The sequence below is a fragment of the Coregonus clupeaformis genome, chromosome 23 (genome assembly GCF_020615455.1).
Source record: "Coregonus clupeaformis isolate EN_2021a chromosome 23, ASM2061545v1, whole genome shotgun sequence".
Classification (NCBI taxonomy): Eukaryota; Metazoa; Chordata; class Actinopteri; order Salmoniformes; family Salmonidae; genus Coregonus; species Coregonus clupeaformis.
In genome coordinates this window covers 20896861-20912094 of record NC_059214.1, presented here as the reverse complement: position 1 = coordinate 20912094, position 15234 = coordinate 20896861, and the positions used below count along the sequence as shown (strand labels likewise).

The 15234-nt window shown below is 44.0% G+C and overlaps 1 protein-coding gene across 5 annotated transcripts in view; it reads right to left on the bottom strand.

Annotated features, from left to right (window-relative positions):
- Positions 1-15234, bottom strand: part of ubr3 (ubiquitin protein ligase E3 component n-recognin 3) — a 44417-nt gene that overhangs the window by 10689 nt on the left and 18494 nt on the right. For 3 of the 5 annotated variants that reach the window (XM_041844350.2, XM_041844351.2, XM_041844353.2), the window contains 8 exons: positions 14401-14489; positions 11346-11495; positions 10338-10471; positions 9308-9418; positions 8979-9191; positions 8527-8663; positions 6095-6180; positions 3202-3304 (listed from right to left, as the gene is read on the bottom strand). In XM_041844350.2, the coding sequence (XP_041700284.2) occupies positions 3202-3304; positions 6095-6180; positions 8527-8663; positions 8979-9191; positions 9308-9418; positions 10338-10471; positions 11346-11495; positions 14401-14489 (1023 nt within the window). The remainder of the gene's footprint in view (positions 1-3201; positions 3305-6094; positions 6181-8526; positions 8664-8978; positions 9192-9307; positions 9419-10337; positions 10472-11345; positions 11496-14400; positions 14490-15234) is intronic. The other 2 variants (XM_041844352.2, XM_041844355.2) reach the window with 1 other exon arrangement.

Here is a 15234-nt window from a genome sequence, read left to right as displayed (position 1 = left end):
GTAAAGTATTAATTTAAACAAGAAACACCAGGTAGGTAAACATAAACGTCTTATTTTTCCCCATGGGTGGAAATGGGCCGGAATGAATTAAGGGGGAACGCACGTTCCGGTTGAATTTGAATACGATCGTGGGTGGATCCTTTGAACAGTTATTATTAAAATGTCCAGTCAAAACATTGTGCTGTGTTGCTCTTTCTGAACACACCTCAAACCTTGGCTCAAAGACATCTCCAACCAAAGGGAATACACCTCAACAGTCCGTCCCTCAGGTAGGCAGCTAGAAACAGGGATGCTGAGTGACTGAACAGAAATAGCTTCTAATCAAAAGACACAGCTATTTTAGTAACTGCATGTAGGCTCCGGTATGTGCAAGACCCCATGCCTCAAGCTTATTTGTGTGCTTTGTTCAGGAAGACCACTCCTGGTATCTGGTGCTGTTCTAATCCATTCTACTAAAAGTAATCCAAATGATTGTTTACTATATTGAACTCTAACTTCAGTTCATCTTGAATTCTCCATTAGCCTATAACAATTAAAAACATCTTGAACTACCATAACACAACTTTTAAATAGCTGACGCAATCACTGAAATTACTTTTACAGTTTCTCTTCACCCCTTTCTAATCCCCACCACCTGTCAAACAAACAAGTGTATTATAACTGTATATGAAAAGATTCTTACAGCAGCAACAAGTAAAAGAGAAAGGAGTGGGAAAAGACAAACAAAAGAGGACATGGACAAGACAGGGTGGGACTAAAAAAATACAAAATAGAAAGAGCAGAGACATCAGATCAGTTTTCCAGTTCAACAGAATATATTTTTAGCAATCGTTTAAGTGGACCCCCTAGCTGGGTTTACCCATTCAATTCTGTCAATTTCCACCCTGATTATTTTCAATAACTATTGGTAGGGGCACGTTAGAGCGGTTATGTACACGCTAAAATACATTGAGCTGCAAAGTAATTGGGACAGTGACATTTTTTGCTGTTTTTCTGGCTCTGTACTCCAGCACTTTGGATTTGAAATGATAAATGACTATGAATGACAGACTATGAAGTGCAGACTGTCATCTTTAATAACACTTCTACATTCATGTGGATGTTGCCATGACTATGGATAATACTGAATGATGAGTGAATAATGATGAGTGAGAAAGTTACACGCACAAATATCATAAACCCCCACCCCAAAAAAATGCTTGATGTAGTCATTACGTGCTATGAATAAGGGACCAAATCCTTCACTTTTTACTACTTTGATACACAAGTGAATTTGTCCCAATACTTTCGTTCCCCTCAAATGGAGGGACTATATAAACAAAAAGCTGTAATTTCTAAACGGTTCACCCGATATGGATATAAACACCCTCAAATTAAAGCTGACAGTCTGCACTTTAACCTCATAGTCATTGTATCATTTCAAAGTGCTAGAGTGCAGAGCCAAAACGAAAAATGTGTCCCTGTCCCAATACTTTTGGAGCCCACTGTAGATGCCCATTGCCTTTATCTTCTCAGGGCCAAGAGCAAAGTCCTCCCTTGAATATATACGCTGCCCTCAGTGGAGGCTGCTGAGGGGAGGACGGCTAATAATAATCAATCAATCAATCAATCAATCAATAAATAATAATGTCTGGAATGGACAGAATGAAATGGCATCAAACACATGGAAACCATGTGTTTGATGTATTTGATACCATTCCACTTACGCCGCTCCAGGCTTTACCACGAGCCCGTCCTCCCCAAATAAGGTGCCACCAACCTCCCGTGGCTGCCCTTAATTTGCTGTGCACTTAAAACTTGCAATGACGTCACACTTCCAATTGCCCTCTAGGAGTCCTCCACTTTAATGCAGTGGGAGAAAGCAAAGCATTTTTCCTTATATCCCGTGACCCACTTCTATAATGCAGCCCGAGCCACATATTGTTGTTGATTGCCATCTCCATTTAAAATGGCTTCTTTTCATCTGGCTGCCCATAGAGAGAGCCTCCATCTCCACTCAAGACCTCCGGGGACATCGAATGAAGGGAGCTGCACTTACACAATAATGCATTCCATTTTGAAGGCACTCGCCTGTTAATTGTAGCGTGCAATAGAAGAAGACCTTTATGACGCAGCAATCTGCTTTTCATTCCATCAAATTCAAAAGACTTGCCAAGGGTGTACAGCCCACACAACTAAATATGTTTACTTGACATTTCAGTCAAATCCAGATGACTAATAAATAATATGAGCAATGTAGTCTTTCCAAAATAAAACTTATTAAAAAAATGTAAGGCATCCACATAAATTGACATAAGGTTATGAAAAACAGACAGTGTATAGGTCAGACTAGGGCATCGACGTTCTCTGTCCTATTTAAATAGAGCAACATGACTGTATGAGGGTGTCAATGACATAGTTGCCTTCCAAATCCCTTAGGTATTTTGAACACAAAATTGGTCCTCAGACTCCTGCCTGGCTCGGAGCATTTAAATAGTAACAGGTGTAAAAGCGGTCGTCCACTGCTAACAGGGAGGGAGAGAGGTCGTTAGGTCACCTAATAGTGCTAATAGTGGGATGCTGATAGCGCTCAGAAATGAAAACCTGGGAAGCCAAACTATTCAAGACAGAGCACATCTGACCAACAAAAACAAGCTGTGTGGCAAGAGCATGAAGAAAGGGGAGACTATGCTTTGTTACATTTCTCTGATCCTGTGAAAGATGATGCTGGGCAGCGGAGGGCTGAGATGTGCAGTGCGTTGTTTCTCGGTGCAGTGATTGTGACAGGGTTGTTTCGCTCTCTAACAAGCACCCGGTAATTTGCCAGATGCAGCAATTATTGGTATCTATGGCAACCACACATGGTGCCTTCTCGGTGTTTGTCTCCTCTTTGTCTGGAGGAAAAGCTGCAAGGGCCAGGAGGATGTGGGGGTGGTGGTGTTTAGTGTGAGGAGAGAGTGTCACTGTGATTACAGGAAGGGTGTGTGTGTGTGTGTGTGTGTGGCGTATGTGTTGTAGGGGCTGTTAGGGTAAACTGGGCTCAGGAGAGGGGTGTAGGGATGTCAGGTGGATCTGCAGGACTCGGGGGGGTTACTGATGCAGGGTGCGTGGCTGAGTTTGTGATAAGATAGCAGTATGTGTAGTGGAACTGCAGGGTGAGGAGAGGTGAGAGTAGATTACTGAATGTCTATGTAGTGTAGCTTTAGGATGGCTGTCACTCACTCGTCGCTTCTCTGAGCCACCTGGGTCAACCTGGTCCAGGGGTTGTATGCAGAATCAATGCTGTACAGACGCATGTGCATGGCAAGCACATGGAAAAGCTGATCTGAAAGACAGAAGAAAACCCCAAAATGGATTTAAAATGGTCAGCCAAATAGATCAGAACACTGGCACAGAAATGAGACAGCTACTGTAACTGGCCACCTGCATGTCAGTAGGTCAGTGCCCACTAGCACACCAAGCTATGAGTGTATCAAATGACAAATGCAGTTGACTTGAACTGATTGCACTGAGCGTAATGGTTTGGCTGGGTAGCAGGCCAGGCCAGATGGATAGACGGCACTACTCTGCTCCCAGCTATCCTCTCTGGTCAGGAGTCACACCTGTTCACTGTGGAACATGAAGAGCGCCACACTTTTCTCACACACACACACACCATTACTAAAAATGTAATCTCCTCCTGGAACAGTGTCCTCCTTTAATATTATTAACACCAAAAAAGGAATGAATCTGCTTCTCCTTATAATGGCCTGACAATGGCCCACTAAGGTTGTGCTCATTAGAACCATAGTTAAACAAGTATTTGAAATCTGAAAATCACCTTTTAAATTTACACCTGTAAAGCATACAATAACATAAACCCCCAATTTGTAAGTCGCTCTGGATAAGAGCGTCTGCTAAATGACGTAAATGTAAATCATATGTTCCTAATATAGAGATCTGCTCTCGCGTTGGCTACTTTCTCTCACCCAGAACAACCAAGTGGTCTCAAATACTAATACAGTTTCTTACATCCAACCTTGTCAACAGATCTGTAGCCCTATATATATATATATATATATATATATATATATATATATATATATATATATATATATATATATATATATATATATATATATATATATATATATATATATATATATATATATATATATATTTTGTTTCTGTGAGTTATGACACAGCTGTAATGCAGCAAAACATTGAATTCCAATGCTGCAATCTGGACTTTTGGGTGAGTTGGCTCACTTGACTGTCAAAAACTAGAGCAGCACTGCCCTCTACAGCTGATACATGGTGACAGCAGCAGGATACGACCCAGAGGTCGAGGGAGGTGATTGACTCCACTTCAGTCCCTCCGTCTGTCAGTTGGGGTTAGAGTCCTTCCACTAGAGGACGACAACATGTGAAGAGTGACACTGTGGCGGAAGGATCGCCAGCCAATGCCCTTCAAGCTGGCAGGGAACCAGGCTTCAATTGCTGCTCGCATGGCTAACACCTCTTCCATCAGTCAGCCCCTGCCTGGTGCTTGGTGCTTGGTATGTGCATGCTTCTCATCTCCCAGCCTGCTGCTCTGCGACCCCCACAGCCACACAGTCTGACAGCACCAATAGAGATGCCTTCAGTTTGCCTTCAGATATTGATCTGGCTCTGCTTTCTATTAAAGCTCATGCTATTTGCCATGATCTTTACCCCCGCACTTGTCATCCCTCCAATATAGATTTGTAATGGCTGTGTGACCTATGTTGGGATTAGATTACTTTTACACCCCCCCACCGTCCCGCGGACAAACACTTTTCAAATGAGAAATTATCTTGGACACATCTCATCGTGATAGGCCGACACCTACCATTACAGTATTGTATTGGACGTTGAAGGCCATCTTCACTGTAAAGACTACATCACCAGACTGGCCTAATTCAAAATGTTCTCTCTGGCAGATATACCAGAGGCGAGCCATTTGAAGGTGGACTCACCACAGTTGATTTAACACGAGAGATTGCCGGCTCCACTCTCCAGCCTATGACATCCTCATCAGCTAAACGATATAAGTGCCTTGTGGGATATGGGCTTAGAAACCCCCTTGGGTTCTAGTAGTTAGCGTCCCCAATACACCTCCATATCCCATTCCATACGAAGAGGCAACGCTAATGTACTGCAACTCAGTAGATTTATCCGCCAGCGTGGCTACGCAAGTTAATGTAGCTCAGAAAATGGCAGTCCTCAAGTATGAAATCTCTTTTGCCCCACTCAAGGATGACAGGCATCTCACTAGTGCCGCGAGCTGCTCAAATTTATCGCCACTAAACAGACTAATTAAACAGAGCAGGAAAATGGACTGCTCTCATCCCCAGGCTCAGCTCTGATAGGAGAACATAATGTTTAACACATTAAAGGTTGAAGGTCAAGTTCAAATTACAGACAAAGTACAATAAAGGAGAAACATCTTGGGCATCTTAAGTGAGTCGACCATCCAAAAATCAAACCTTGCATCTTCGTCTACACCTCTTTGAGCATAAGTGTGTGTTGTCCTCCAAATCGACAACCATTGTCGGAGGCTTTGTCTTTGGCATTGTTGTCACAGTGGGCTGAGTCACCTCTCAAGACGGCAACATCACTCGGTCTTCAGCGGGTCACCCTTGCCACACAATCAACTAAAACAGCACTTGACCCATTTGTCCGCTTCATTTACCCTGACGGCAGAACGCGTCGGCAACAGCTCACCTGGGATAGCATCTCTCCTTCCCTGCCACTGCTAATCGACAATCTTTACAAATGGTCCAACAGTTACATGGACGAGCGACTTCAATCTCAACTCAGACACTTTATACACAAAGGCCGATGGGACAAGGCTTCCCACCACCCCCAATACCCTCAAGTCACCGTAATCAGCCTGAATTCCAAAAGGACCTTATCATAAAAGAACAAAGACTAAAATACTTCATACTCAACTCTTTAAATCTAAAAAAATATTTCAAAATGTTAATATACGAAACATTGGTCAACGGCTTTACACAAGGTCAACTTCAGATGTACACAATAGCTTAGTGGTCAAGTAGAGGGCAGCACACTTCTTATGAGAAGCAAGGTGAGGGGACTGGTGTAGTGTACTCACTGAGACAGGAGCGCTTGGCTGCAGCACTGGCTCCTCCAGAACACAGGTTCCCTCCACGGTGCACCAGCTCAAGCTCCAGGTTTGTCCTGAGGAAACACAACCATTACTAAGCACACACACGGTCAACTGCTAGGGCTTAGTGAGACAGGATGAATATTTTTTGGCATTTGCACAGCCATCTGACAGGAGTTTTTCCCCATTAAGAAACAGGACAGTGGACTATTAACATTCCTTCATTTACATTTACGTCATTTAGCAGACGCTCTTATCCAGAGCGACTTACAGTTAGTGAGTGCATACATTTTCATACTGGCCCCCGTGGGAAACGAACCCACAACCCTGGCGTTGCAAGCGCCATGCTCTACCAACTGAGCTACAGGGGACTATGTCATCTACCTGCTATGGCAGTAGCAACCCAAGAGAGTAGGGCTAGCCGCAACCCAAGAGAGTAGGGCTAGCCGCAACCCAAGAGAGTAGGGCTAGCCGCAACCCAAGAGAGTAGGGCTAGCCGCAACCCAAGAGAGTAGGGCTAGCCGCAACCCAAGAGAGTAGGGCTAGCCGCAACCCAAGAGAGTAGGGCTAGCAGCAACCCAAGAGAGTAGGGCTAGCCGCAACCCAAGAGAGTAGGGCTAGCAGCAAACTAAGAGAGTAGGGCTAGCAGCAACCCAAGAGAGTAGGGCTGGTAGCAACCCACGAGAGTAGGGCTGGTAGCAACCTAAACGCATCAACGAGTGAAATTATCACCAATATCTGCCTTGGGTAAGGTTACTGACTGGCTTTCCCTCTATTCACCTGTTTTATAAGAAACATCAGATATAGAAGATGTAGCAGACATTTGCTGTTGTGTTTGTACCAGCTATTTCATATCAATAACTGAAATGGTTCAGGGTTTGCACAAGCTAGGCTATTAGCATAAAAGCTGTTCCATCCACAGTTTCCCTTATATAATCTCTGCTGTGAATTTCCCATGCATATCCAAACACATTTCACTTAATATTTCAATTTCTGCCATCAAATAAAGAAAAAAAGTTAAACCATTAGAGAATAAATTGATATTAAAAGCAGATAGGTGTTAAATTAGACTGAACAGGGGTTGTTTTGATCCTGCCACTGGCCGTTTCCTCCCATAGGCTGGTTGGTGGGGGCAAATCCTCGGGCTTCCTGGGAGAAAAAGCAATTTCACATAGATAATGCAGCCATGCCGAGCTTCATCTGGCTGCTACTGATAAGAGCGCCCTTCCGACAGAGGAATTTTCCACTCCTCAGGCAATTTGAGCTGTTCACTGAAATTGAGAAAGCCAACAGGCACCCAGACACAGGGAGCAAGGATTTCTCTCTGCAGGGCACAGGGTGAGAGAAAAATGGGAGGGGGAGAGGTCTGGGAGGGGCCAAGGGCATCCATGACCCTGCCTCTGGTGAGAGAATAGAAATGACGGTTCCATTCTCTAGTCCCTGTAACGCATTATCAATTTCAGACAATGATAAAAGCAGTGCGCCTGCTACATCCGTTTACATCATTTAGAGGAGCACGTTCAAAGAAGGAAGATTAGGGCTCCAACACAAGAAGCAACAAAACTGTGAATAAGTACTCAGGCGAAAAAGGACTCAAATCAGTCAAAGGGAGGCAGAGCGATAAATCCATCCAGTCAGAGGTAATAAAGGACTCGGCACAGGATGGTGGAACCAGCCAGAGTCAATACCATTTTCCTGCAGCCTCAATTGACAAAGCTGCTAATGCTGTTTAGAAGCATTTCCAGCGACACCTCCAGCCCCATACAATCAGAGGTATGAATAAAGTCAATCAAAAAACTAACTTCACAGCTACCGAGCAACTTTCAAAAAAATACCAAGTAATCTATATATCCGGTGCAAGTACAATGACAAAAATTCAATACGCTTCCACTGTACACTACAGATATTGTACAAAAGCCTTTTTCAAGCAGCCCTCAAGCGAAGTAGTGTGCTCAATGGAAGAAAATAACAAAACAAAAATACAACTAGGCTAAACTCAGGAAATGTTGCAGTTCTCTTTCTGTGCCCAGTCATTGTAATGCAAGGCAGGGAGATGGCTTTAAGAGCACAAAGGAGCGGATCAGACAGGCCAGGCAGCCAGTGTTTTGGCCAGAGGCCACAAGACCAGAGTCAGTGGGCTGCATAACTGAGAGCAGTAGGAGGACCTCCCTGTCTGACTAGAGCACGCATAGGGGTCACTAGCCACGGGAACACAGTCTCACTCACAGAAATGACCTGCAGTGACCAGGCCATCGCTCATCTCCCAGGCCTGCACGACTCACACCATATGTTACCAGGTTGCACTTTCACTTAGTCTCATGGAGCTAGAAATGGAAAATCCTCCATATGACTGTGATAAATGGAGTTTCTCTTCAGTTTCATTATTTTTAAGCATCTCAGAGGAGTCTGTGGTCTCTCACCTGGCCACAGAGTACATGAAGAGGAAGTCGTTGTCAGGGGAACCAGGGTTCTTGCCATAGTCCATATACTTCCTCTGGGTGGTGTTCTTGATGTCCTTGATGACCAACTCCATCTCTTTACTCAGGTTGGACTCCGTCTGGAAGGGAACGGTTACAAAGTGACTACGCAGGATCTCCATTTTGAAATGTTGTTGATATGGTAATATTGACATAATGGCCACCTACATGTATGCATTTTCAAATCATTAGGATAGTACATGAAACAAACCACAGCAAAGGTTTGGCAGGAGATGACAGGTTAAAAATGAATTGAGGCCAAATTGGAGTAACACCGAAATAGCTACAATTCTGTTGGTGTCAGTCTCATTTGTCAGGAAGTGAGGAGTGAAGATGGAGTGATCAGGGTCAGGGGGACAGACTTGGGTGAAGCGGTGTATATCTCTCTGCCTTACAGTGGTGCTTACTGGGAAAAGTCCCAGCTGCTCCTGCAGGTCCTCCACCTCCTTCACCAGCACAGCGGTCTTCTTGTTGGTGGGCATGTGCCAGCTGACCACCTCGGTGCTCCGGCCTGGGCGGCAAGGCAGCACGCTGTTGGCAAACTGTCTGCACAGCGGGCAGGTGAACTCGCCCTTATCCACAGAGAAGCCCTGCAGCACCTGGTCATTCTGGGTAAAAATAAATAAAAAAGACACGTTGGACTATTACAGAAAAACAGGGCAGGTAGGACTGTCCTATGTTATGACCCTTATGTCAATCCATACATTCATATAGATACTCTTACCCGCAGAGACTCCATGTAGGACTTGTGACAGTCTATGTGCAGGGTGTGTCCACAGGTTTGCACATACACACCTCCATCCCAGCCTATTGAGACCGACTGCAGACAGGAACTCTGCGAAACAGGCAAGACAACAGCTCAAGACAAGTAAGAGTCTAGTCTCTTTAAAGTTCCATAACGGTACAATAGAAACCACAGGGGGTTGGTGGCACGTTAATTGGGGAGGATGGCTCGTGGTAATGGCTAGAGCGGAATGAGTTGAATGGTATCAAATATATCAAACACATGGTTTCCATGTACTCCGTTCCGGACATTATTATGAGCCGTCCTTCCTTCAGCAGCCTCCTTTGATAGAAATATATACAAGAAAGTTGATTTAACTACATTTCTACAGCAGCACTTTTAAGTGCGAGAAAGGCAGGAGGAGCCTTTTCTGGAGAAGGAGACAAGAAATGGCAGAACAGCAGTGCAGCTAAAACCCGAAGACCATGGCAGTGTTTCTTCGTCACGCTGACTAACTGCCTCAGCGCTCCCAGAGAGAGGTAGAGCAGGAGTGAGGGAGGAGAAGCTCTGTCAGGAGGTCTTAATCCTCCATGTCTGATTCTCTCCGTTTTCTGGCTGCTGGAGCTGCTGACAGACTGGCAGGCAGGAACACTGGGCTGCTGAAACACCTGAACTCCGCTCAGGAGGAAATGGTTCGACATGCATGATGGGAATCCACTCTGTGCATAAAATAGGCTTAGGGAAAGACTTCACAAAGATGGCAGCGCTTACATTGAAACGCTTCCCTGTGTGTTACAGTGAGACTTTACTAGCTAGATCCAAGACGTAGAGAAAAAACAACCAAAAGGAAATAAAGAGAGAGCGAGGTAGAGAGAGAGCGCGAGGCAGAGAGAGAGCGAGGCAGAGAGAGGGCGAGGTAGAGAGAGGGCGAGGCAGAGAGAGGGCGAGGCAGAGAGAGGGCGAGGCAGAGAGAGAGCGAGGTAGAGAGAAAATGTGTTTAAGTGACTGAGTGCGACAGTCAGACACCTACGTCTTTGAAGAAGCGCTGCATGAGCGCGAGTCTGACGTCGTGAGTCGCCCCGCACGTGTCCGCTGGGTAGATGTGCTCATCGTCAGTGGTAGGCAGTTTCTTCGCCTCGTCACTCTTGTATCGGTGTCCCAACACTGAAACAATCAGAGCACGGGGGCTCGCAGTGAGTGACAATGAGCTTTATTATAAATGTATTACCATGAGTAATGAGCCCTCAGATTGCTATTTATAGATCTGCATAACATTTACATAAAACAATCAAGGGCAGCGATTGCTTGGAGAACACGTCATGTTTTAGGCATGCCTGTAGTCAAACACAGATGTTTTCCCCTTTCCACATCAGGAACAGAGGATAGTGACTGATATATCAGTCGATAATGACAGCTAATCTCCCGCACATCGTCTCAGTAAATCAGTGGCAGTCTGAGAAAAAAATGGCTTCCTATCTATGAAAGGACAATAATGATCTGACAGATAATGTAAACACTAAGTTAATTGTCTTTTGATAGGCGTAATATGAAATAGCAGGTGGCAGATCAAATAAGGTGTCCTTTTGACCTTGAGGCGGGGAGCATTCCCAAACCACAACTAATTACTAATCAAACATGCCGTCTATTTTCATGACATTGAATGATCCTCCTCTGTCCGGCAGCACGGCATAGAAAGGCAGTATGAAAACTAAGCCAGCGATCAACATGAATGATAAATGAGCCAATTAAAACAACAGCTAACCTACCTATTAAAATGCAATTTCCAATATGCTGGTGCTAAGCTGCCATGAATAACTGTGTAGCTTTAACAGGCAAGGGCTGTTCTATGGGAAGTAGATTTTCATATCAATGAAATACACTACCTTTAATTTGACTCCGTATTGCCATTTCATTTGTAGGTGGTTGAAATTGAACAACAAATCAGGACAGTGGTGAGACAAAGGCAGACGGTGTAAGCCATTAATTCAGGTGTGTGACACAATGAGGGGGTTCCTGGGGGGATGTAGTGCAGAAGTACCTGACGATGCCTGGAGGAGAACCACCAGGCCAGTGGGCCGGTCCTCAGTGGAAGGGCCACTCTGGCCACAGATCACACAGTCATAGAGGACCTCAGACTCCATCACCTCAGAGGCACCCAGGTCCATGGCTGCTTCAGCGTCCGGGGATTCTGACAGACAAACAAAGAAACCACAAAGTGTTACTCTTGGTTCTTTAATACGACACTTTATTAATACCACATTCAAAAGCTTCATCAGAAATGCTGTAGATATATCATATTTGGAGCTGGATAGCAATTTTGCATTCTTAACGGATTTTCGGAACAATTCACATTAAACTAACAGCGAGAAGACAAAACATATTAGAATAAGCGCTTGGAGCTCAGGGAAGATCTTGGCAAACAATGTGCAAAAACCAAAAACTTTAGGAGGTAATGTGGTGTGAAACTCTGCCGTCTTTGGGGCCGGCTAAAACAGGGAGCTAATAAAAATGCCATTAGAGGTGATAACCGGCAGATCTGCACACGTTCCTTCCTAGAAATAATACCATGCTCAATTACCTTGTTCTTTGCTAATTCAGAGCAAATCAATGACTAGTTCTATTAGAGTGGCGCAAACACGGGTCTCAACATTTCCACTTTGGTGAAATAGCATGTATTTTTCAAGTGCATTTTCTCAATTACAGGATGAGAAAGAGTGGGTAAAGTGGATAGACATTGCAAAAGCACAGGAGGCTTTCAGACAGCCTTGCCACTGCATAAGTACACACATTACCACTCTACCTAATGTTGCATTTCCACTTGGAAAGGAATACAAACATCAGACCGTGCCTAGCGTCAATGCTTCCAATAACCACACTTCAGCTCTCTGCTTCCTCTGTCCAAGGGATTGGCGTGGCGCTAGAGATGAATGACTACTGTGAAATTAGTTTTTAAATGTTAAAGACCGTGTTCAATTTGAACAGTAAATATTGCATAGAAATGTCAACCCGTGTTGGAATTGTTTTATTGCTTCAGGTGGAATATGATCTCGGGAGAGGTCAATGTGTTCCAGGGGAAATAAACAGTTTGCATTAGATGTCAATGGAACAGCTCAGGCCTCAAGCCCTCAGTATACACAGAACACACACAGAGCTGGAGAAGGGCTGGAGACAAGGACACTGGTGTTGCTATGGGGGACTACTGCCTTGCTAAGTTGCTATGCTATTTTTCTCTACTATAGACGTGTAAAATCCTGCAGTCAATATTGTAGCATGATTGTCGCTACAGCTATCATCACAAAATTTGAATGCTTTCGGATGGCATCTTATGAAGGATGCGTTGGTATTTTTAGCCCTCGAATGGCATAACCTACAACTGCTCCATCATAAACAAATCCCTTTGAGTCAAATATTTATGATATAGATTTTTGTATGTAAATGAGATTCGACAAAGTCATTCTAATTTAGAGCCCATAATAAGCAATGTCACAAGATCCATTTAAAAAGCAGATGCTCACAACATCTGTTGTCCGAGTTAAACGCATGAATGCTCAGAAACAATAGGATCCTATTTTGAAACATATGAGCTTTGGGGTATTCAAATGGGAATCCTTCATGTGGCACACAACTAGGAGTGAGAACAAACACAGTAAACAGGAATTCAAAAGGGGGATTTTGTCAATATACACATAAAACACCAGACATCATTGTACTCCAATATTTCTGTCTTATCTTGGCTTTAGTTTTCCACAAAGAACATACCTACCCACTGTGGCCAAGTGCACCGGGAGATTAATGCTTGAACAGATGCTCTTACCATTGGACCAATTTGTCTTGATAAAATTCCAGTGCAAATATTTATATTCTCTGTGACCTTTGATTCAAATCTGTGAAACAAATGTAGCTCATGAGAAGTCAAGACCATTATTTATACTGATAAGATGGAAACACAAGCTAATCCATTCAATAAATGTGGGTCAGAAAGAGTGAAATCTCCATTAAAATGTTAAACCTTATAGCCAATACATTTAGTTGTATTACACCTTTTGACAAAATCAGAAAACGCAATTATCAATGCGTATTTCTCTGTCTGCCCCTAGTTGTGCCAATACAGTAGAGGTATGTGAGGTGGATGTTGTGTATGTGAACCTTGTAGCCAGCCAGCCAGGCAGCAGTTAGCCTGAGGGAGGCCAGAGCTAATTCCCAAATGGCACCCCATTTACTTTATAGTGCACTACTTTTGACCGGGGCCCATAGGACTCTGGTCAAAAGTAGTGCACTATATTGGGAAAAGGGTGCCATTTGTGGTCAAAAGTAGTGCACTATATTGGGAAAAGGGTGCCATTTGTGGTCAAAAGTAGTGCACTATATTGGGAAAAGGGTGCCATTTGTGGTCAAAAGTAGTGCACTATATTGGGAAAAGGGTGCCATTTGTGGTCAAAAGTAGTGCACTATATTGGGAAAAGGGTGCCATTTGTGATGCAGCCCTGCACACAAGGCGTCCTGTCGTGCTCAGCCGGAGGTCCGTCCGTAGCCCTGCCTAAGTGCTCCCTCTGATCACAGAGACCATTATTCATCCACTAACCACGCTGTGTCAGGGTGGTCCCTGGGAGTCCATCCCACTATTAGTGCTTTGATCTGCTGTGCCCTCAACCAGCACGGCTCCAACCTCAGAGGAGTGCTTTCCTCTCATTGCTCCTAACAGGCCTGGGGAAACCAGGGAGGCCTGAGGGCTGTGGCTAGTGTCACCTTGCCACATTGAAAAAAGCAAAGCTTTATTTTTTACTTTCCTTCAAGAACTATAATGGAACGGGTGCACAATATGTCCTCAACATGAGTGGAGTCCACTTGAATGTTATAGAGAACCAAGCCCTGTATCCAAGAAGTGCTAGCATATAATAGTGCACATTCTAACAAATATTACAATACATTAGTACATCTAAATGCTTGGAAAGGTTCTGAATAATCAACTTTCCTGTATATTAGAACCCTGAAAAAAACTGACCAAACATTCAGAATAGTTAATAGATGAGGTAACAATATGAATAAGCTTTGAGAATGAGAAATGCTGCTGGTCCAAATGGGTCACTCCTTACCAACATCCATGGCTGTTTCCATGAAACTCTTCTGTTTAGAGGCAAACTCAGCCAGTAGCTTCTGCTGTCTCTCTCGAGCCCTCTGGCGCCTGAAAGACCAGGAAAAACAAAACTTATCATAGAAGACTTTACATATAAAACTGTCATGATAAAAGTCACAGTCAAATCATTTTACGTAACTGTCAAAGTGTTGCATAGCGTGGAAAGTCTCAAACCTGACACCACCACAAATAAAAACATCCTATCGCATTATTCAAATCAAAATGTACTTAAAATAGAGTGCTGAGACGTATGGCCCAGACTTCCATTATTTTGATGCAGGAGTAATGCCTATTCTCTACACACTGAAGGGGTTAACCCATCTCCATAGCAACAGCTTCCATGGGTAAGTGGAAACGCTTGGTTTCATAAAACACTGAAAGCCCTTCTCTCAATGACTAGCCATTAAATCACCACTACTCACCCACCAATGCATTCCCATTTCCAGACAGTTACTGTCTGTCCGTCACAGATGCTTGTTTTTCCTGAGACGCTACCACAAAAGCATACTATAAAGCCCTCAAACTCAACTCTTGACCTCGAAAGCCAGTTCCTCTGCCTTTTTCATCTTTCCCCTCTAAAATCAGGGACTGATTTAGACCTGGGACAATAGGTAGAAAAGAAAACCAGCAGGCTCCGAAACTCGTAGGGTAAGAGTTGAATACCCCTGGTATAAAGTGTGAGATGAACTTTGTAGCATTGGATACGATACATACAAAGTAGGAGTCTGATTTGAATAAGGCTACAGTATGTGACTGGGTGCTGGGTTGGCAAGGTGATTATTTCCCTGATGTG